Source organism: Odontomachus brunneus, unplaced genomic scaffold (genome assembly GCF_010583005.1).
Source record: "Odontomachus brunneus isolate Ranch 3 - 2012 unplaced genomic scaffold, Obru_v1 Obru_scaffold_191, whole genome shotgun sequence".
Classification (NCBI taxonomy): domain Eukaryota; kingdom Metazoa; phylum Arthropoda; class Insecta; order Hymenoptera; family Formicidae; genus Odontomachus; species Odontomachus brunneus.
The window spans coordinates 154,944-177,722 of NW_022639641.1; the positions used below are offsets into that span (position 1 = coordinate 154,944).

Consider the following 22,779-nt stretch of genomic DNA (forward strand, 5'->3'; position numbering starts at 1 on the left):
TCTCTCTCTCTCTCTCTCTCTCCCGCCTCCTTTTCTCTCTCTTTCTTTCTCTCTTCCTTCCTTTCCCTTAAATCTCTCTCACGACTCGGTGTATGATTACGAAATAAAACTCCACTCTACGATCGCGAGGACCATCCATTTGATTCTTGACCGCAATCTAAGAGAGTTATCTTGCGTCTTCGTTTTCTCCTTGCGTCTAATATGGACAAAAGTACCAAGTCCCGGACACGTACTTGATCTTGGACGTTGTTATTTTGATTTTTAAATAAAAATATTTAATTCCGGGATATATAATATTTAATTTATAAACCGGGGATAAATAGTCAAACTGAAAGACCAAAATAATAAGAAAATCTAAGAAGTATGTATTCGGACATTGGTATTTCTACCTCAATATATCTTCCTTCAGCTTACATAACTAAGAAGGGGATTTGGTTTACACTCATATCCTTTAATCACATGTATCCATTCTCATCACAACTCTTCATTTCTGTCTATCTAATTACTAATATCCTTATATAGTTATATTGCCTCTCTCTAACTGACTTTACAATATTAATCTTGTTATCAGACTACTCTTGTAATGTTTTTTCATAATTTTTCCTTTTTATCCTTTTTTCTTTATTAAATCTTAAATTTTCTTTCATATCTTGCGAAAAAAAAGAGTTTTCCATATGCTATAACCTTTCTCTTATTTTGCGCTTCACTCTTCTTACTTGCACAGCATGTTTTGTATCCCATCTTGTTTTCTTTCGTATTTCATCAGATGACCATGATCTTTCGTTTTCATTTCTTTTTCTTCTCTCTCCATCCGTTGTCTACTTCTATCTTTTGTTACCACCTATGCATTTCCTCTATCGATAATTTCCTCTGCATTATCATACTAATTTTAGCTTGCTTGCCTTACCTACACTATCCTAACAACTCTTTCCTTATAACGCCAAAACCTCTATTATCTATGCACTTTTTTCGCCCTGAATCCTGCTTACCTACCTACTACGCCTTGTTTCGTCTTCACTTACACATTGTCTACATACTCATTTCTGCTTAGTTTGCCCTATTTGACACTTCATACTTGACTTGATACACTAAAATCCAAGCTCACGCATCGTGTTAACAAAGCAACCACACATCTACACGCCATCTTACAAAGTCCCATCTTTACTTTAGCAAAACATAGAGTTTTAATATTTGTTTTTCTGTCTCTCTGTCTGTTTCAAGATTAGTAGAAATATGTTTATTTTTTATCACTACTTTTCAGTTTCATCACTAATTTACAGCCGTGATTATTATTGAGGGTAATTAAAAGCGTTATGATTCGTTGCTGCCTGCTATCTGCCGACGATAAACAAGATTAATTTATAATGTAATATTAACGACATGCAAATGCATCGTCTGCTGCTGAAGTGGCCTGTGCTTCAACCAGTCATTAAATATTCTCAATGTAGTTTTATCGATACGACGACTCTTCCCATTCCGCACGCGGCCGATTGTAGAACGGGATAACTCATTGGACATAATTGAATTAATTCGATTCCCCGCCCCGATTGTTCGGTCCTTCTGAGCTGACGCGGGGATGGGTAGGGTAGGACCGGGATGGGGTTGCGGGGATGGAGGCAAGAGAAAAAGCGGAGGGATAACGTCCTTTCACGGTAATGCAACGGGGGATTGTACGAATGCAATCGACAGTAGGAAAACTCGTAATGGAGTTCGTCGGGCGATCGAAAGTTTCCATGGTGGTGGTGGCCGCCGAAAAAATTCTCGTCGTCGAAACTCGTCTCGGTCGAAACCTTTCAGGCATTATTGCAAATTGCGCCCGGCGAGTTCCGCGCGGAGAGGAGTAGAGGAAAAAAAAGAGATCACGTGGAGAATACTGCATTAAAAGATAAGTAACGACAGAGCAGCCGCGTGTGGGCTTCGCGTTTTCTAACGAACGAGGGTGCTACTGTAGTTTTTGCTCCGAAGACAAAATGTGCGGCAATTTTCGTTCTATCTACTTTTTGCTTTTTGTTCACTTTAAGTCTTGTCAATCAATTTGTGAGCTACGAGGAAACATACAGAGCATTGTACTTGCATTGTACTTGCATTGAATTAAATTCTCACAACGGTCATTGCGCCGGATCCAGCGATTTCAGTGGGAAGACCAGCGAGATGACAAAAGGTGAAGCGAGAAGTTGCATTGCTATTTAAAGATTCATCCATGAAATAGTATCTCGCGCTTAACGATCTGATCTCGCGCTTAACGATCGACACGAAGTCGTTCAGCATACGGTCGTGCGAGTTTCCAATGAAGATCATGCAAGAGTACGTAAAAAAACGTCAACTGTAAGCAACATTGGAGACAACAGCAGAAACAGCAGCAGCAGCAGTCGTAGCAGCTAGCACAGAACTTTACAACCCGTGAGTAACGTTCTTGTGCAAAAACAACGTTTATATTCTCGCCACCCTTCAGCAGGCGAGCCATTCCGAAGCACTTGGACCATAAGATACCATAAGAATTTATGCGTCTCACTCAACAACGCCACCAACAGCGTTACCATTTCGTTGTCGTTGTCCTTGTCGTCGAGGAGCTCAGCAGAGACTACGATGACGACGGAGAAGGAGAAACAGAAGGGAAAGACAACGAGGGATAACGAGGGACGAAAAGAGTAACGAAAATGTCTGAGCCTGAGAAGTAGAAACAATAATATTATATCGATGACGACCTCTTCTATTTTTTCGGAGAAAAATATGTAAAATATATTGGAAGATATGTTTAAACGACAGCCTCGCGCGTTTAAGCAGACGAATATAATGAATATCAGACGAGATCATCCCCAATCTTTCAATATGGATCCTCTTCTAACACGGTGGAACGAATGGAGAATATTAAGAGTGTCACTAATCCATTCTCGATATCATTACCGCAGCATAATTAAATAGTAAGATGCGAATTTTATGAAAAAAATGTTTGGTTGAGTCACCTAAATTTCTGATCAAATATGAACGAACCAGAAAATCTCGAAAAGTTACCAGAATTCTGTTTTGAGTTAATTAAAAATCTTGTTAACTTGAACATAATTCTGGTAATTTCAATCGGAATTTCTGATTTTTGATCGCTTATATTTCACTAGGAATTTGGTTAATTCAATCGAACTTTCCTTTCCGTGTGGCGAAAGAAGCGAATCGTGTCGACACAGAGAGGAGGCGACACGCCGAACGCTCGATATCTCGCAATGTCTAGCGACGATGTACAGTATAGTATCGCGACGTTATCCGCGTCTTTCTCTCTTCATCCTCGACTTTCTTCCTCTTCTTCCTCTTCGCGGCCTTTTTCGCCGTCGGCCCTTCCGCGTTCCCCTCGCTCGGATTCCGTTCCCTTAGACGCGGCTATTCTCCACCGCCATCACCGAACGGTGCTGTAAGCCAGCAGTCGTAATTTTGGCGGTTTATTGTGCCTCGCGTTTCTCACGTTCAAGAGGAAACCATTATCTCTGACAGGGTGCATTGCGTACAGTGTATTACCCAGTCGCGCCCGGTGACGGACGGCCGAATTCGCTGAGGCGCGCGCGGCAATGGTGGTGACTGTGATGGTGGTAGTACTGGTGATGGTAATGGTGGTCGGAGTTGGTCCCCACGTGACCTGCTGCCAAGGATCATTTGCCCCGCTTTCGAGCCTGCTAATTACACATAACCACGCGCATCCACCCTCACCTAAGCAGCCGCTATCGAGCTCTCAAACGCCGCGAATCGCAAAGGAATTCGCGCCGCCGAATGGCAGCATTTCGAGTGAGATAGATCTACCCAAAAGAGAAAAGCACCCGCATTTTTTCACGCAAGAGTTTCAGTTGGGTATGATTAGGTGGATATGTGAAAAGAACATCGAAACGTAAATATAAGTGAAAAATGCAGGCATGATATGATAAAGAAAAATGTCCTCTTTCGATAGAATCGAAAAGGGTGCGGAATAAGCAATGAGATTGTTTAGATAAGATGACTGGAGGGATATATGTGGAAAGAGAAACATCAAAATGTAGATATAAGTGAAAAATGCAGGTATTTCTACTAAGAGGCTGCGTTCCAATATTCACCGCCAGCGCTGAAAAGCTACTGTTCATGTCACGGATATTATAGATTTACAGGCGCTGCCAGTAATTTTGAAACACAGCCAGAACAGGCATAAATGTCGAACTCGAATCTATCAAAGTCATTGTTACATCTTTTACGCGGTGCTGATTGGCTATCTCAATGCCGCGTTGCGGCAAGTTTTGCGCCTGTTATCTCCGGAGTCGAGTGACAATACTATTCAATGTCAAATTGAAAAATGAATAAACGTGGTTGTATTTTATTGTCAGTAGTTTTGTGTGTGTGGAATATCTGTTGCGATAATTTTCGAGAAAATCTACAAAACAAGGACAACATGAGATAAGTATCGCTATACATACAAAAATATGTAGGAATGAAAAACTGGAATAGTTTGTGTTGTTTTGCTTTTAAATTTAGTGTGTTGTGTTGTTTTTAAATTTAAATTGTATTGTGTTGCTTTTAAATTTAGTTAAAAAAAAGGGAAGGAAAAAAGGACAGAAAATGAGAAGAGACAGAGAAGAGATAAAGCGAGAGAGAAGATAGCACAGACAGATGGAGGTAACAGAGAATAGAAACGAAGCGAGGAGATAGAGAACATGAAGATGTAAGATAGCAAGTGGGAGCGAGAGAAGGAGAGTGGGGGAAATAGCAAGAAATATTAGAGTTTTCTTGTGTTTCTTGGTTTTGTTATTGTTAACGTTACATATAATGGTTAATGTATGTACACAGCACACAAACTAAATGGCGCGCGCGTTTGTGTTATTCTAGTGGTATGAAAAAGAAAAGGTCTTCTTTGCAGTGAAGTCGAGAGGGGCGTAGGATAAGCGATGGAATTGTTTAGATAAGATGACTAGAGGGATATGTGGAATGAGAAATGTCGAAACGTAGATATAAGTGAAAAATGCAGGCGTGTTATGGAAAAGAGAAATATTTTCTTTGCAGTAGAGTCGAAAAGGGCGCAGGATAAACAATGAGATGACCAGAGGTACATGTGGAAGGAGGAACGTCGAAACGTGGATATAAGTGAAAAATCCAGATATGATATGAAAAAGAAAATATCTTCGTCGCGGCGGAGTCGAGAAGGGCGCGGGATAAGCAATGAGATTGTTTAGTCGATATATTCCGCGTTTGCCGGGCGGATTTCCTTCGGACGAACCCGTCGATTATTCTTCCTCGTCTCGCACCAATTCGCGGACCGACCGCAAGGCTTGCCATTGCCAACTTTAATGATACAGCGCGATCGGTTAATCGATCGTCCGAGACTGCGGCTTGCGCATCAGCAAGGCGTATTAATCGCTGGAGAGCATTCGTTTTTTGTTAAGTCCTCACGTAGCCTCAACAATACGTGAAACAATCCTCTGAGTATGCACGACGCAGTGTCCTTCCTTCGAGTATTTCTGTTTAAACAGTAGAAACAGCGAGTAGTTACAGTGTTGCGTACGGAAACATGCATGCAAATTTGTGCCATTTAGGAAGACTCGAAAAAACAGGCCCGCCGGGCGTCTTGAAAAATTACACGAGGCAAGACGCCCATCATTGACAATGACAGGGCGATCTTACATCGTATGACATTACGCTGTATGTTTCTTTGTTGACAATGATAGAATATTGTGTTTACGCCACTCTGCTTACTTAGCCTTTTATTTCAAATTAAGTAATATCTTAATACAGAGGCTGCTGCCCAGCAATTCGCTACGGAATCACGGTGTACAGGCAGATCAGGTCAAACTGTACACGAAAGTCCTCTACCATTTTGTGAACAATAAATCCACGTAGAATTTGAAGTTGTTGATTAAAAAGGAATTGTCGAGTGATCGCGTGACATGCGGTGCATGAGTTATGATGGCGACGCTTGTCCTCGTATTTGTAAATTTGGTCAATTTGAACAAAAAGGCCTCCTACCACTTTGCCAATGACACGCGGGTTGTTAAGTTGACGGATGATCTCTCGTGCAATCTTCTTTAATTGATAACTCAAAAATCTGCATGTTATTTGTAAAATAGTAGAGGATTTTTTTGTTCAGTTCGACCAAATCTACAAGCACATAACAACAAACGCTGCCATTATAACTCATAACTGCATAATACGCGATCACTCATCAGGTTTCTTTTTAAGTTAGTAACTCAAAATTTTGCGAGGTCATTCGCAAAATAGTAGAGAGGACTTTTCTATTCTATTCTATTTAATCCAATATACACGTACACCATGGCTGCCCTGTATTATTACGAATATTTCTTTTCTTCTCGCAAGAGTAATTAACGTGTTAATTCTTTAATTTTTAGAGCGGTTGGATTGCGGTTTAAACTACTTTGTCGTAGATAGCCTCCCTTCAACGAGTTGGTTCAATCAAATTGACAGACGATGTTTTTCTCATAAAGATATCGAGTCGATTTGATACATTTTTCATGCCTCTATTAATTAACAATTAATTCGTTCATGTCGGAGCAATTAGCGCTCACCTTCTCCCAATAACTACAGAAGGTACAGTGACACGATTCATGAATACAAACGCATCGCATCGAGACTTGGGATTGCGAGAGCAGGCGAGGCAAGGCGAGACGAGTCGACGCGACGCGACGCGTTGCGACGCGGCGCGACGCGATGGGCGAATTGACGCAGTATTTCTCAGGGCGTTCGTCATTGCCGGATGAGATCTCGTGGACTAGAGCGAGAGACCAGAGCGAGAGGAGAGACTCCTGTCGCGGGGAAGCCGCCCATTATGCGCGCTCGACGGTTGTTCTCTTTTAAAAGGTCTTGGCGGCGGATCTTCTCAGCGCGATTCTTCATGAAAGCCTGAGCGTTCGTGGCTCGTAACTTGTGGCTCTTAAGGCTCCTGGCTACTCGCCGCGGAAATCTTGATTAATAACGTCAGAAACGAGGAAATGCATGCCGAAAATCCTACGAAGTACGTCGAAATAAAAATATGCATCTCAAGAATGGCATTTGCAATCAATTAAAGCATCACCTCTAAGATACTTCGAGAACTTCCTTTTTGTTCTAACAATCAATAAACAACAGTAAAATCGACGTGACGTACAACCTCCCTTTTCAATGTACACTTCCTCATTATCTCGTCATGTTAATTTTACGGTTACTCATACGGAGATAATATTGTATTGAAAATTACAATACAGTTTTAGTACTCAGGAAATAGATTGGCGCTATGATAAAAACTATAATAAGATATACTAGAAGTGATCATGGATAAAGTAAAAATTATCATGAATGTAGTAAAAATGATCATCTTTATGGTCATTTTTATTGTGTTTTATTATAATTTTAATCGTAATAGTGCTAATCTATTCCCGGACTATTAAAATTGTATTGTAATTTTTAGTGCAATATTCTCTTCGTGTACTGATTGTGCGAGCAAATGGAAAGTATTCGGAATATATTGGAGGTGTGCTTAATCGATTGCAAGGATCACTTTTTACATATATCTTTTTATTTCGATGTACTTTGCAGGAATATTGGGCATGCATTTCCTCGCTTCTTTCTTCGCATAAATTAAGATAGTCGCGGCGAGTAGCCAGGAGACTTAACAGTCAGCGGCGCACCGAACATCCCCTATTTAGCTTCCCCGACGAAGCGACTCGAGGCGCGTTGCGCTGATGTTCCCTTGGATGCTGTCTATTACTCAGATTGGCGATATCCGTTAACTGTCCGATCCGATTCGGTCGATCGCGACTACTTCATCTTTTGCCTTTGACGTTTATTTGGTGGGCAGATTCCGGAATTGCACTCCGCACGTATAATGAATCTTGAGTATGCCTTTTTCAATTCTAAGCCCCGTTTTACTTACATGAGAGCCACGTGTAACGTTGTTTCAATATGAGAATCTCGGAAAGGCATATTTACTATTGGATACGTGTGCAGAATAGGATCGATTTATTACTTTTCATCCTTAGACAGATATTACTGCATTCGTAGTATTTCAAGTAAAAGTATCAATGCTCTGACTCATATATTAAAAAAAAATATATTGAACACATATATATATATATATATATATATATATATATATATATATATATATACAGGAATTAACACACACACAACTGTTACTATTTTGAATATCTTCGAAACAAGAAACAAAGGTGATCTTCAGATCTTCAAAGCTATTCTACTCAGAAAAAGCCATCTTATGATGGTTACGCTTTTTTTGTCCGGAAGAAAATGTTCCGAAAATGTTAAGAACACTTTTATTTTTCGCTTCAAAGATATTCAACAGCTATCGACTTACTTACTCTGTATACATACATATTTTATGTTGACAGTTTGGTAGTTTGAATATTCGCATTTGAAAACTAAAACAATAAGAATGTACAGAATTAGGCATATATATGTCCGAAAATCAATATTTTACCTTATCGTATCTTTGCACATTACGTCTCGACGTTCGCGTTCGCTCACCACACTCGTACAGTGTTTGTTTTTGTTTATTTATTATGTCATTAATTGCACCGATTGTGTACTCGTTACACTCATTATAGCCGTTTGTACGACGGGGACAAGACGTTCCCGCAAATATCGCTCATGCTTCTTCGCGAGCGGCGTGCGCAGGTTATGTTATGGCGCGAGTATCACGGAAAGTTTAACGCCGCTAATCCATCTAAGAGCTTTTAACGTAGATACTTTATTCAAGGCCACTCCGTGAGAGCCAACACGAGACGGAGGATTCTCCCGCGGACCTTGGAGTGTCGGCTGAGAGCCGATATAGCGATGACGAGCAAACGAACGATATCGATTGCGTTTACGTTTGTTCGCGCGACACGACGACGAGGAGGAGAACGGAGGAGGAGGAGGAGGAGGAGGAGGATACTTGCTTCCATTATCCTTTTTTTACGATTGCGGCAGGATTGCCGCGTGTAGATGGTCGCGTGTATATTTTCGCGCAACATCGATCTTATAGGAGTGTCCCTCGCTAAATCACGAAAGGACAGGGCGGCAAGGGGAGAAGGCGGAGAGAAGAGCAGAACAGGACACGATAACGTAGGGATAACATAACACAAGCATGCTATAAAAAAGTCAATTGGTACCAGAGGGACTCGATTGGCGGTAAACGACACCGCTTAATTATTTCGTTTTATCGTTTAACGGGCGATTCAGCGTGATGATCTTTCCAGAAATTTGCCAGTTCTCCTTCGCGAAATGCTGAGCGCACATTCTGAATTTCGATGGAATCGAGTTCGTTCAACCTGTGGGAATTCCAGGACGAACACCGAGTCGGACACTACGCGCGGGGGTTAAAACTCCCCTCAATGCCGCGAAGCGACGCATGCTGTCCCCTCTCTTTTTCTTTCTTCCTCTCTCTCCTTCCCTTCCTCCCTCTCTCCTTTTCTTCCTCTCTTTCTCTCTTCTCCTTCTCTTCATCTTATCCTCTTCTCTCCCTTTCCCCTTTTCATTCTCCGCTCTCTATTCTCCTCTCTATTCTTCCTCCTCTCCGTCTTCTTCTACCACTCTCTTCCCTTTCTCGCCTTTCTTTCTCTCTCATCATTCTCATCTCTCCTTCACACCTTCTTCCCTTTCTCATGTTTGATTTTTTCCATTTCTCTCTCTTTTCCCCTCTCGCACCTTTTTCCTCATCCCTCAGATTTCCTTTCCTCTTCCCTTCTAAGCTTTCTCTTCTTGTCTCTTTATCTCTTTCTTTCTTTCTTTTTCTCTCTCTGTCCCTTTATGGGGAATATCAGAACTGGAAGTTTGACGGTTCAGGATGGGATGAAACGGTTCGGGATGGGATGGAGTGGGGCAGGGTCGAACTCATGGACGAACGAGCCGACGGATAGGACGGCTGGCGCCTGTAGTCAGATCGATGCACGTGGCTCCAGCTGGGCGCCGCTCTTCGTATATCTCCTACACCCCCTTTATTCCCTCTTGACTCTCCTCATCCTGGTACACTCTCCGCTTCAAGATAGAAAAGGGTAGGTTGCTTCCTCTCGTTCTCTCTTTCTCTTTCTGCCTCTCTCGCCCGCTCTACTCTTGCGCTCACCTCGTCTCCACCCCTCGTGTCTCTTCTTTCTTCCCTTTTCTTCCCCTTTCTTCCCTCCTTTCCAGCTCCGCACGTTTCCCTTCCATCCGCGCTCCTCTTGTCGCCCTGCGCTCTCCTCGTCCGCCGCCCTCCGCTTTTTCTCTCTTTGGCTCCCGCGACCTCTCTATCTATCTATCTACGCGTTCGCCTCCACCTCCTTTCACCCCGCGAAGTCCGCTCCGCGTGCTATCCGTCGTTGTATCTTTTTCTTAGCGTTGTCTTTAATTTCTCCGGTGCACGTTCGTCTAACGTAGTAGCGGGAACCGCGGCACACAATCGCGCAGCCCCGTTCGCGTAACGCGCACCATCATACAACTCATCGTTCCACTCCAGCTTCTCCATTCTCTTGCGTGTCGGTTCGCCCTTAATGCCCGGGCGACGTTTCCCCGTTGCTAAATAAATCGGCCGATCTCGCAGCGCGATTCGTATCGCGAAACTTCTCTCATGGCGCGCGCCACGCGATAATCCTCCGAATCGCGCGAGTTTCGAAGACAACCCGCATTCACCCTTTTGTCACATATATCTCTCAACGACGCTCACTTTGCATAACATCATGCATGCACACACACACACGCCCGTGCGAATCGCAGTCGCGATCGTGAAAGCCCGTCCGCAAAATTTCAACCGCCCCTTGAGAAACGGCACGGTGAGATCGCGCAATTTCGAGAGCAGTGGGAACGTCCGACCTTGTTCGACCGTTTGCTCCTTTTCCCTCCGCATCCACGTCAGACAGCTCGGTGGCATCGTCGCCGATTCCAGCTTAAGCTCCACCACCACACACCAGCCACACCCAAAGCGCCGCGCGATTGCCGGCATCGGCTTGCGATTTTTATTTCGCTTATCGCCGATGGCGCTAACGAGTCGATCGATGACGAACAGTCGATAGCGCGGCACCACACCGCACAGACACAACGGTGACACGCGTGGACGCGGCGCCCGCGCCGCGTATGATTGCGCGAATACGTCACACGTGCTTTAAACAGCGGTGGATAGTTGCGAGCGACCACGTGGCGATAGATCTGGATCAGGGTTACCAACTGGCTATATCTGACCCTCTTATTTGACTGGTCGTATTACGGTCAATCGCCTCGGCCCTACACGGCACGAGAGCGCTGCGCTTGTATACGTGGTACTATGTCTGGAACACGTCAGTAACATGTCGCGCTGTAATTAGATTCGCACTGGGTTTGCTCAGGTTGGACTTCTTATCTGGTGGTAATACCTGCGCTCTTTGTGTGTGAATGTGTGCTGTGTATATGTTTGTGTGTGTGTGTGTGTGTGTGTGTACGCACGCGCGCGTGTGCGTGTGTGCATTTGTGCGGCTGACTGTGCAATTGTGTGTTCATATGCGCGCGCGTGCGTGTATACAGCTACGCGGTATAGTTTTAAACGTTTTATCGACGAACGACCGCGTGTAGCACCGTGTGTTTTTCTTCGTCATCGCGGCGGCGACGCGTACGTGACGAAGTTCGATCGGGCCCTCCTTTTGCACTTCGCTCTTGTCGTCGGTAATCACATGGCGTGAGATGTTGGTGCGACTTGTTCATGAGGTTTCACGTTGAGTCTTGCTGTAGGGGTGGCAATCGCCACCGAGACCAAGGATCGAGGAGATCTTAATGAATCTTCCGCGATTTCGATCGACACTCGAACTGGATCGGCGCGTTTCCAGTCGAACAATGGATTTGCAAATTTCTTTGTTGATATCTGTTTGCAAGCGTAATCTCGTGTGCCGTCCGCCGTTAAGATACCTCGCCCGTACCCTCCGACGCATGCCTGAACGGCCAAGTAGCCGAGGCCCATCGTGAAATCTCACGAACTTCCGGCTTTCCGCCCTAGTAATCACTCTTCTGCGCGCACCCTAACTGCGAAAACTTCCTTTCGTTCCGCGTGACTTTACACGGACACGGAATTATACCCCGCCTTAAACGCACCCCGCTTCAAGCAATGCTTAAAAATCGCACTCTCCTCTCGCCTCTTCATCAATCTCGAGCCGCAATCTCCTCTCTTCCTGTTACATCCCCCACCCACTTGTCTCGTTCGTTCTCGTCTTTGCTAACAGTTGTAATCCACATCGCTTTCTCCCATCCTTCCTGCTTCTCTCTCTCCCCCTTTCCTTCTTTTTCTTTCTCTTTCTCAACTGATCGAACCGACTCCATTGGACGACGTCCGCTTTTCGCGACCGTACATCACGCGACTTTACGTATCTCCTCAATTGATCTCTGAATTAAAATTCAACTCGGTGGTTGAAACATCTCTTAGCATCCGAGAAACATTCCTTTTTCGTGAGTTTCATTCAACTCTCATTCGCACTCTGGAATTTCGCATTCTGGAATGTCTGCACATTGGTGTTCCTGTTGTGACGATAACTGGCTCGAGAAAGAAAGTAGCGTACTTCCACGTTTCTTTCTGCGTGGTGAATATTAAAATTTAATAAGGAATTCAGTTAGGTTTAATTTTCGATCACATATACGCGCGCGCGGAAAAAAGATACGTTGCATATAATCTGAAATATTTCTCTAGTTTATTCTAGTAATATAACTTTAGTTATCTTTGCATGTTAATAATGCGTATGTTTGTTACGATTACTTTGGTACATCAACGTAATTTTGCGTCTGATCCAGTTGTGACAACCGGAAATCGGTTAGGATAACATTCACCGTGGATACATTCTGGTTGAGGTAACGAGATATCGTCCCTATTGCAATGCCATATGGAAAAGAAGTTCGTTAGGTTAAATTAACCAAATATCTGATGAAATGTGAACGGACCAGAATTCCGGTTGAAGTTACCAGAATTTTATTCAGGTTAACCAGAAATCGTGTTTGTTTCAATCAGGATTTTGTTAATTTTAATACAGAATTCTGGTAACTTTGACTAAAATTCCTAGCTCACGTGCTCATATTTCAGTAGATATCTGATTAATTTAACCAAATTTCTTTTTTCGTGCAATAACTCGGCAATTTCGTATCTTATTGTTGAATCTGATCAGCACAACCAGATTTATGCGTAGGCCTACCATATTGTTCATTCTGTGTAGAGATACGTGAAAAAGGATTCTACCATAGTTATGTCGTAGTTCCGAACGAATATAGGAATCATCGTCGCGTTTCCGCGACACTGGAACCTCGACGATATTACACTGATGTCAACTTCCTCCTTCCCTTCGCCGATTCCCGATTTCCGTCGGCTGTCTATCGTTTGATCGAAATTCGCGAGGAGAAAGTCCTCCGAAGCCTCGTTATCTCCAACCAGCGCGCCGTCGTCTCCCCGTATTGCTGTCTGGGCTTCAAGTCGCCTCAGCAGTTTTTGCGGGATCGTCTCATTTGGGAAACGGCGAAATAGGGCTTGCTCGGCGGTGCTACTTCATTTATTCGTCCGTCGTGATCCTCGCAACGACGCCGCTTCAGAGCGGGATGCGCGATCTCCCCGGCCGTCTCTCCTCTCGATACATCGGGACAGCCGCGAATTGTCCTAGAAATCGCTGCTTTCTCTCCTATTTCCCCCGCCTCCCGAGACGGGGAGCCTCGTGTTTACCCCCTAAAGGCTCGCCCCTATCACCACGATCTCTCCGACCGTCGTCGCGGCTCCAAGGACGGACCGAAATCTCGTCCGTCGGCGAGTTGTCAGTGACAAACTATGGACCCGCTGCCGCTTACATTCGACCGGATCCTCCGGATAGTCTGCGTTGCCGCCCTTTTCTCCCGAAAGAATTATAGTCCCCGGCGCGCTTCGTCGGGGATCCGCTCGCCGCGCGTCGACGGCGGTAACAAACCGCCCTTGGTATCGCGCCCGCGTATCGTCGAGATGAAAACTAGCGGGAGGGTAATTGTAATCATTCTCGAGAGTCATCACAGCCGCGTTCGGCGAACGAGACAGGCAGCCTCGTGACAAAAGCGCGAGTTGCATCTTTAATTTCCCACCTGAGATCTCTCGACGCAGTAACGCTCCGACATTTTTACGCGACGAATTGTCGCGGATTTTTTTTTCCTTTTTTTCTTGTTCCTTAGAGGGACGAACGCGCAACACGTGAAATGCACGAGAATAGAAGGAGCTTCGCGATGGGGCAGATTGTCGATCGAAGATGACGCAACAGCGCACGCTAACTCTCCGTCTAAGCGATGCTACGTTTCAAATGAAGGACTTGGCGACGTGGAGACTTCCCTACGTCGCTTAAGTAAGAAATTTATGAGATGTTCCAGCAGAGATCACGTTAACCACGATTACGCATGGTCGTATAGCCAGGATTACAAAGTAGACAGGAACCGCGCGGGTGTCCTACTTGAGATGGTCGGACGTCTAATGTTACTCAAAATTGCTTCCGGAAAGGGGGGAGAGAAACAGTTTCTTTTTAACTCGGACATCTGGTCATCTGAAATAAAAAAGAAATTACGATCATATTATTATTACGCTGTTCCTCATCATTCTTTCTTTGCATCCAGCAAAATTTATATCTTCTCTCTATATATGAGCAATGTGGTCGTGAGTTGTGCCTGTGTATGTGGCTTCAATTTCTGTGAAACGCGCATCTCGAATTCGCGATATGTATACTTAAGTAAGGGTGCTTTCGAAACCGTACACTCGATTGTCTCCTCGTGCGCGTCCCTGATGCTTGAAGGGCTGGGAGAGAGAGGATTGGTTGGAACGGAAAGACGTTGGGACGATATTTCAACGTCTCCTAGGACGAATCTAGGGATCCGCGATTCTACAGCCGTATCTCTAAGGTCTATACCTCGCGAAAAAGTTCCAGCCTCTTTCCTTGTTTCGTTTCTTCCCTTTCCTTTGCTCTCTTCCTTTTTTCTCAAACCGCATTACCTTCGGTAGAAAAAGCTTTCTATTAAATTAGAGAACGAGAAGAGAGCTGCCGGGGGCGGCGATGGCGGTGGCAGGGTTGGAGGAGTGGTTTCTTAACCCGCACGCGTCGTCGACGACGACGACAACGACGACGAAGGTTCCCGTAGAAAGTGCCGGCGGAAAATTTCGAAGTAGGACGACGCGAGTTATCTCACGGCGGATATCTCTGACGCAAGGTCACGAGGAGTTTGCCAATCATCGTCGAAACCGAGTGTAACGTTCGTGGCAGCCACGAGCTAATCCAACACATTCTGCCGGATCTAATAATCCGGGGGTTCATCACGAAAACAATACAACCGGTTCGCGCTTATATGAACCGCGCGCTGTTCCTGAAATATCGCTGTTTTCAAACGTAAAGCGACATACGCGACTGAATTGCTCTTTGTGCACACACGTCTGCATACACAGCACACACACACACACACACCTACACGTACAGTGGAAATTCTCACGTTCGCAATACACTTCATTAACCACCTCGGTTCTGTGAAAATTGTGGACTTACTAGCTGAAATTACCCGGCGTTGCCCGAGATATCACAAAGCGTCAAGGGGATGAAATCAAGAGGAAGGTGTGGGGTGTTCAGGTTTCATGTGTAATTTATATTTTCCGCAGGGTCTTGGAAAGTTACTGCAAAATTCGGCCCAGATCTGTCAATGGATTTAGAAGTGTATACAGGGAACAGACAGACAGACATTCTATTTTATATATGATATATATACACAAATTTTTTCCGGGAAATGAGCGTCTTGACTGATGGATTTATTAACATAATCGCTCTGTGCGTTCCGGAACGATTGCGATAAAACAAAGATTTTTCGATCTTTTTGTCCTGGCTTTGTAGCCGTTCCCGTGCCTGATTTTCTTCGCAATGTCACTTTTAACACGTTTCACGAGAATCACTCTCCTCGAGGACGTAATAGATGCGACGTAAGGCCTATAACACTCGAACCTTGGCCGTGCTAATAGATTGATTCGCTCGATAGTGTTCGCTCGCCGTTACGACCCGCAGCCACGCGCTACACTTGATCGGTACCATCACACCGTAATATGCAATGCTGCATATCGCTCGCGGCTTTCGACAGTTCCCAGCTCGACACGCGAATTATTCCGTTTCCGCGAAATCACTCACTGTTCACAACTGTGGCGACAATCGATCCTCTCTAGTGGCACACGTTGAAAAAGCTGATCCTGTCCGTTCGCACGAACGCGAATCACTTGTAAAGATGACTTGTAAAGATGAATGCTTTGTTTTCCAAAATGAAATTTTCACCGGAAGAGAGAGAATTACGACATTATATTATAAATCGCATATTATTAAATCTCTTGATCACCGTGCGAGAGATCGACATAATATCTCGGTAGATTCACGAGATCTTCTTTCATGATCACGGCGAAGTTGATGTGAGGTTCTCCAAGCCACAACGTGGAACCGAAATAAAGTACAATAAAAGATAAATAAAAAATTTTATTATTATTAACTTTATTATTAATTATTATTATTAAAAGTTATTATTATCATAAATTATTATTATTAAATTTCTTTTACGGAGTTAAGATAAGGCTTTCCCTCCTAAAATTATCAGAGACATTTCACCAGGAAGATGTACGTTTATCGACGACATGATATCTCCCGGGAACGTTTAACGTTATGCACGTGCAAAAACTCGCCACGTGGTGGTTGAGCTTCGCCTCACCTCGCCTTTTCTCTTTTCTCCTCTTCACTCCTCGCCTCGTGTCGCGTCGAGTCGGAGTGATATTCGTCGTCGTCGTCGTCGTCGTGGAAAAAGTATCATCGTTCCTGTGCGATGAGAGAAGAGAGAAAACGGGGTGCAGATCCGGTGGTGTCGCATTGCGGCGCAGGAGGCAAAAGTACCACCCGATGTACCGACCTCGAAAAGTACGACAGACGACGCACTCGAAACTCGAGCGAGGCCGTTAGAAAATCGAACGACGCCCCTGTAGAGCATCACGACCCGGAGAGAGAGGAAGAAGTGGGGAAGAGAGAGAGGGAGAGAAAGAGAGAGAAAACACAGTAGAGTGAGAGGGTGCGGAAGATTGTACATATAAAATTGTTCATGCAGCGAAAGGCTGAGATGGTGTGAATGATATCGGCATCGAGTCCCAAAGATAAGTGGCCGGGCGCCGTAAGTGTTCAGTCCGACCGAAAATTTCTAACGTTTCACTTTAAGTCGGACAAATGTAGCGTAAGACTATCCTTTCGTCGACAAAAGACTTGGACACTTAACATCGTGGATTACACATATGTGACGTGCGGTCGCTTATGAGATGACGAGATGTGCAAAGCGAAAAGTGAGAACGTACAAACCCCAAGGGGTTGCGATTAGATGTTACGTTTTTCCAGCAATTATAAAGAAGTAACGAGGCGACTTGGCTATCTTGAGAAGTATCGTGGGGGGCAATGTTTCCTTTAATTTTAATTAATAATACGTTGCATTAAATCATTATTTCTCTCTCTCTCTCTCTCTCTCTCTCTCTCTCTCTCTCTCTCTCTCTCTTTCTCTCTCCGACTCGCTCATTCTCTTCCTTGACGTCCGGATATCTGAGCAATCATGGAGTGGGAAACGAGCGGACGTCTGGGACGTGCAAAGAAGAGACGCCAGTATGGAAAGCCAAGGCGTAATTTCGGCGTCTTGTGAGTCGCGATTGTGCCACAAGTATTCCGCCACTAAAAATGCGTATTACTCTTGTTGTCGATCACGTGCCAAGGACGTGAAGCGTTCTGGAGCCGCGTTTTATATCGCGCTTTTTCCACCGTATCCGCATATCCGCCTCGGTCCTCTCGTGCTAAATCACGAAGAGAAGACGTTGCATTGTACCGCCGGTTAAGCGCTCCGCGACTCGCGATTCGTTAGCGACGCTGACGAACACTGCCAAGTCCCTTATTAATTACTAGACTTTCGCCGTAATTCCAAGATTTGCAAGGACTCCGTGACAAACCATCGCGCGTCTCACACACATTGGTCTTTACTTACTTTCATTTTTACTTCAATTTAATCCAATTTAATTTAATTTTAATTTTATTTACATTCAAATATTTTCATATTTTCATATTTTAGGACATTCAAATTTACTTTGCTTAATGCGTTTCAAAATAAGAATAATTAAATTAAATTGAATATTGCACGTAAATAATTCGATCGCAGGCAATAAACAATTTTCGACTGGTCGAAATCTCCTGGCGACTAAGCTGGCTAATTCTATTCTATGGGCAATTCTCGCAATCTCGAATATCGTTGAATGTCAATCGTTATTGTGTCACGCACGTCAAGATCCGCTTATGAGCGGGCTTGTTCGCGACAATATCCGATCATTAAGAATTTACAGCGCTTATGCATCCATTCTCGGTTCTCTATATCGTCGTAGAAGGAGAATCGAGTCGCGTATGCTCGGGCGTGGTGCTTTCGCGAAAGACGGAAGCGTTACGATCATTGACATTGTTCCACTGCTCTCTCCCTCTGACTTCCGTCCTCACGTTATCCCTGTAGAATCGATCGAAATCACTCCCATACTCCTGGTCCTCCTCCTCCTCCTCTCGGACAGCACATCTGCGACGTTGTAATTCTTCTCGCGTCTCCCGCGTTATCGCGGCGCTCCGTCCCCGGGAATTTTGGATTCCATCGCGCTGCAAATAGCAAATCGGCGGAATTATGTTCTGCATAATCTTGCGCTTTTATTTCCCTTTTATTTCTGGCGTTATTCCGCTCCTTCCCTTTTCGCTCCGCCATTATTTCGTGATCGATTTCCGCGATTGTACATGCTCTTACCACGGTGCGCCGGAAGAAACTTCTCGATAGTGATTACCATGTACCATGTACATGTACATACACAGAAGGATATATGCGTGTACCTTCCGTTAAATTACGCCGAAATTAAATGACCAAACCTGCGCCAAGAACGCAATTTTTGAAAGACACAGTATATCGCGAACAAGAAGGGCATCGCGAAGCGTTTCGCCGCGTCGCGACTCTAAGCGAATCATCGCGGGTCATCGCGAAACTTCCGCGAGGCGCCTTCAGGAGGTATCCTCTCACGAATCCTTGCGCATTATCATTGTGGATCCGTGCGAAGTACGGCAGCAAGTGATCCGGAGTCATTGCGAGCGATCGTGCCTCGTCGACAGCCGCCGTGAGGACGACGTGCAGCGACATAATCGCGCACACACATCAACCGCTACAGCGCGCGCAGCGGCGTGGCTACTCGACTGCGGAGAGGGTGTAGGTGTGGGTGGGTAGTGGCGATGGTGGCGGCGGTGGTGGCGGCGGCGGCAGTGGCGGTGGTGGCGGTGGCGGCGGCAGCAGCAGCAGCAGCAGCAGCAGCAGCAGCAGCAGCGGCGGCTGGCTACGGCGGAGGGATGTGCGGTGAAAGGCAGAAGGCAGACGGGCGGCAGACACCCTGTGCTTATCCCCACTTCGTGCCACCTCGGTCCGTGACTCACCAAACCGTTAAAGGATGAAGCCGCCCTGCTTTCACTCTACGCGCGCCACACACCCACATATACACACACACGCACACACGCAACACGCACACAGAACGCGCAGGTGCACATGTACAGTGCCCTGTGCAGATAGAGAAAAGGGCGAAAGAGAGGCGCGGGGAACGGTGCTTTCGAGTAAACGAGCGTTGAACGTCGTGCGTACACGTGTCTGTGTGCACCCGTATGTACAGGGTGGTTGCAAAGTGCAGAGAACTCGGTCTGCCGATGTTTGCGGAGATAATTTGCATTCGACGGGCTTCCTCTTATCTGGAGGGCGCGGAACGTATTAGAACACGAATTGATTTTAATCACTCAACATTGAGTGATTAAAACACGAAATTTTCTCTTCAGTCTCCCGTTTTGCAAATAGCGCTTTTTCGGGGTGTGATTGAGAGGATGAAGGACGTTGCGAAATATATAGGCCATCATGAAACCTCCACCCTCTCTCTGATTTCATCCCTTTGACACTGTGATAGCCCGGACAACGTCGGAGTAGAGTTTCAGCTAGTAACTATATGTTTACTCGCTTTCAATTTAGATTTAACTGTCTTGGGAGTGTAATGTAGGGTTGTGTGATCAGGAAGGCTTCTGTTTAATATTCATCAAAGATCACGTCGTTAAAATTGAAGTCGGACACTTCGAGACACCGTGTACACGAAGTCCGCCGCGTATTTTCTAGCACATAGCAGACGGGAAAAGGGGCAAAACGAGCGGAGTCTGGAACGCCTGGAAAAATCTACTCTGTCCATGCGGTCACGACATTTTTATCGTGAACACGCCGGAAATTAACGGTTACATACGCTGCGCGCATACGTTGCCACGTGTTCCTTTTGTCGGAGATAATATTTATTTAAACGGAAGCATTCGCGCAATTTTATTTCATTCGCGATTTACCAAGGACGTAAACGCCTGTCTCTTCTGTTTTAATTTCATGTTTGCGGTACTACAAATTTATGACTCGCGATCTAGAATGTGCAATGACGCGAGGACAGGATAATCGACGTAAAGTCGTATGAGCCGTCGCCAATTGCGCGATTAATTAAATGAAAGCTCGATATTTAACTTTCTCGTTTTTTTTTTTTTTTGTTAAATGCATACGTGTATTGTTGCAGGGCACACGTTAAACGGTCAGCCGTTGCTGGAATTCCCGATGTCGAGCAGCGGACCGGCATTGGAACCCCTGAGAATCAAAAGGGCCACCCTTTGGGCGAGAGTGGAGCTCAAGCACGCCCATCACTATCATCGTCACAGCCAGATCAACCAAAGGAACATCACCCTCTGGGTGTTCAGAGTGCACTGCGGTAATACGACGCATCTCCGGGGCAAGGTAATCCGCTCGATGATCGATTATTTTGCACTTAAAAAGAGAATAAATCTTTCTTTTGAGTACATGATAAAAAATGAGTTTTTATAAAATTTTTTATAAAATTGTAAGAAGTATAAGAAGATCAAGAAAATATATTTTCTGTTGAAGATAACTATTACTTAAAAGAAGAAAAGTAAACATTATTTTTCTTAACAGTAAAATGATACTTTTCTCTGTATGTAGTTCTTCATCAGTTCCTGACGTATTAGGAAAATTCTGTTCATGACGAGTGATTCGATCGTCGGTCGATTCTGTTTCGCAGGAGCTTGGGCAACACATGGAAATGGTGACATCTCTCGTGGCGAATGTCGGCCAGCTCGGCTGGCAGAAATTCGACGTGACGAGAGTCGTGAGCAGTTGGTACACAGCGAGTTACTCGAAGGATAAGCTGACGTTGCTCGTCGATTGCAGCGGGTGCGGCTCGCACGTCCACGTATCGACCTTCGAGGAGCATACGCGGCACATGATCGAGTCGTCTTTAAATCCGACGGGTAATCCTCGAGAACTCCTCGATGCTTAGCGGCTTGACAGAGCTTAACGGATTAAAGCACCGCGTTGAGGTCTTCAATCGTCGCAAACTCGCGTGAAAATTCTTACGATTCAGATGAACGATTAATCCGAGAGGCCGTTTCATAATTGCTTACTGAGAACTGGTAGAATATGCGCGACGTTTTAATTACATTGCAATTTCGATCGAGCTGATGAAGGAACCTCGATCGCAAATTCAGTCGGCTGCGTCGTTAATAACAATTAATGGTCCGACGTGACCGGTCGAACGAGTAGAACTGCACGAGTGTCGACGAGTCCTCATGTTTCATCTCTCGGTCGAGAAATTCGATAATTCGAGTTTCGAAGTTGACGCTACCCAAGTAGAGCAGGAAGTCACAATAACGTCAAAATGAACGGAGAAAATGATGGAATCGTGATTGGAAAGTGAGTTTCATAGCCATTTTCTCATCATTTTGACGTATTCGTGATTTCTGGTTTTGCCTGGGTGGTCGCAACCCGTTGTGGCGTTTTGCAACCCTTCCCCGAAGTATACAGGAATATCTCGTTTCAGGCAATCACGATTCGAACAGGCCGTTTCTAGTCGTGCGTACAGACCCGGCGGCTGCAAAACGCGTAAGGAGACGGGCGATCGAGTGCAACGGCGCGATCAAGGGCCAGTGCTGCAAGCAGAGGTTCTATGTGAGCTTCTCTCAGCTGGGATGGGACGATTGGATAATCGCTCCTCAAGGGTAAATCAGCCGCACAATCATATTACGATTTAACGTGCATTCCTTTTTACAAGGAAAATCTCAGATATTTGGTGAGTTTTACACTTAACGGTGGATTTCCAACAGATACTACGCCAATTACTGCAGAGGAGACTGCGCCGCCGGTCACAGGACGCCGGATACGTTCCTCAACTATTACACCCACGTGATCGAGGAGTATCGAAAGATGGACCGGCTGGCCGGTATGCAGCCGTGCTGTGCGCCCCTCAAGTTCTCGCCTATGTCGCTTATCTACTACGGCCCAGACTCGAACATCATCAAGAGGGATTTACCAAAAATGGTGGTGGACGAGTGCGGCTGCCCCTAGGCGCGCGTTAGGTGGACGACGTGGAGGATGATCGTAGAGCGAGAATGCGCTCGCTTCGCGACGAAGTGGAAGTAATCGCGAAGGCTTGCCGCCGAAAGTGGCAATCGCCGCAACCTTCGGGCTCGGCCCGGCGAATCGGTCCAGATAACCGTCCGAATTCTGCGATCTGGTGAGACTCGTCTCGCGCGAAACGGAATGCGGCGACGCGCCGGAAACCGATCGAGCGCAGGGTGGTTGGTACCTACCCCGAGGACGACCGCCCGCCCGAAGTGAACCGGTAGTCGTGCGAGACTGCTCGGTGTGATTCCGCTGAAACAAATTACTCGCCACGCTGACAATGTGACCGCACAATGCGGTGCGATCCGCGCCGGCGATAGTCCCTGTTCG

General features: G+C 45.4%; 1 protein-coding gene across 1 annotated transcript in view; it reads left to right on the forward strand.

Moving 5' to 3' along the window:
• LOC116851792 overlaps positions 1-22,769 on the forward strand; it is a 29,773-nt gene extending 7,004 nt beyond the window's left edge. The window contains exons 2-5 of the mRNA XM_032831584.1: positions 20,555-20,769; positions 21,071-21,299; positions 21,869-22,046; positions 22,152-22,769. Of these exons, the coding sequence (XP_032687475.1) occupies positions 20,555-20,769; positions 21,071-21,299; positions 21,869-22,046; positions 22,152-22,392 (863 nt within the window). The 3' untranslated portion in view covers positions 22,393-22,769. The remainder of the gene's footprint in view (positions 1-20,554; positions 20,770-21,070; positions 21,300-21,868; positions 22,047-22,151) is intronic.
• The last annotated feature ends 10 nt before the right edge of the window (positions 22,770-22,779 follow it).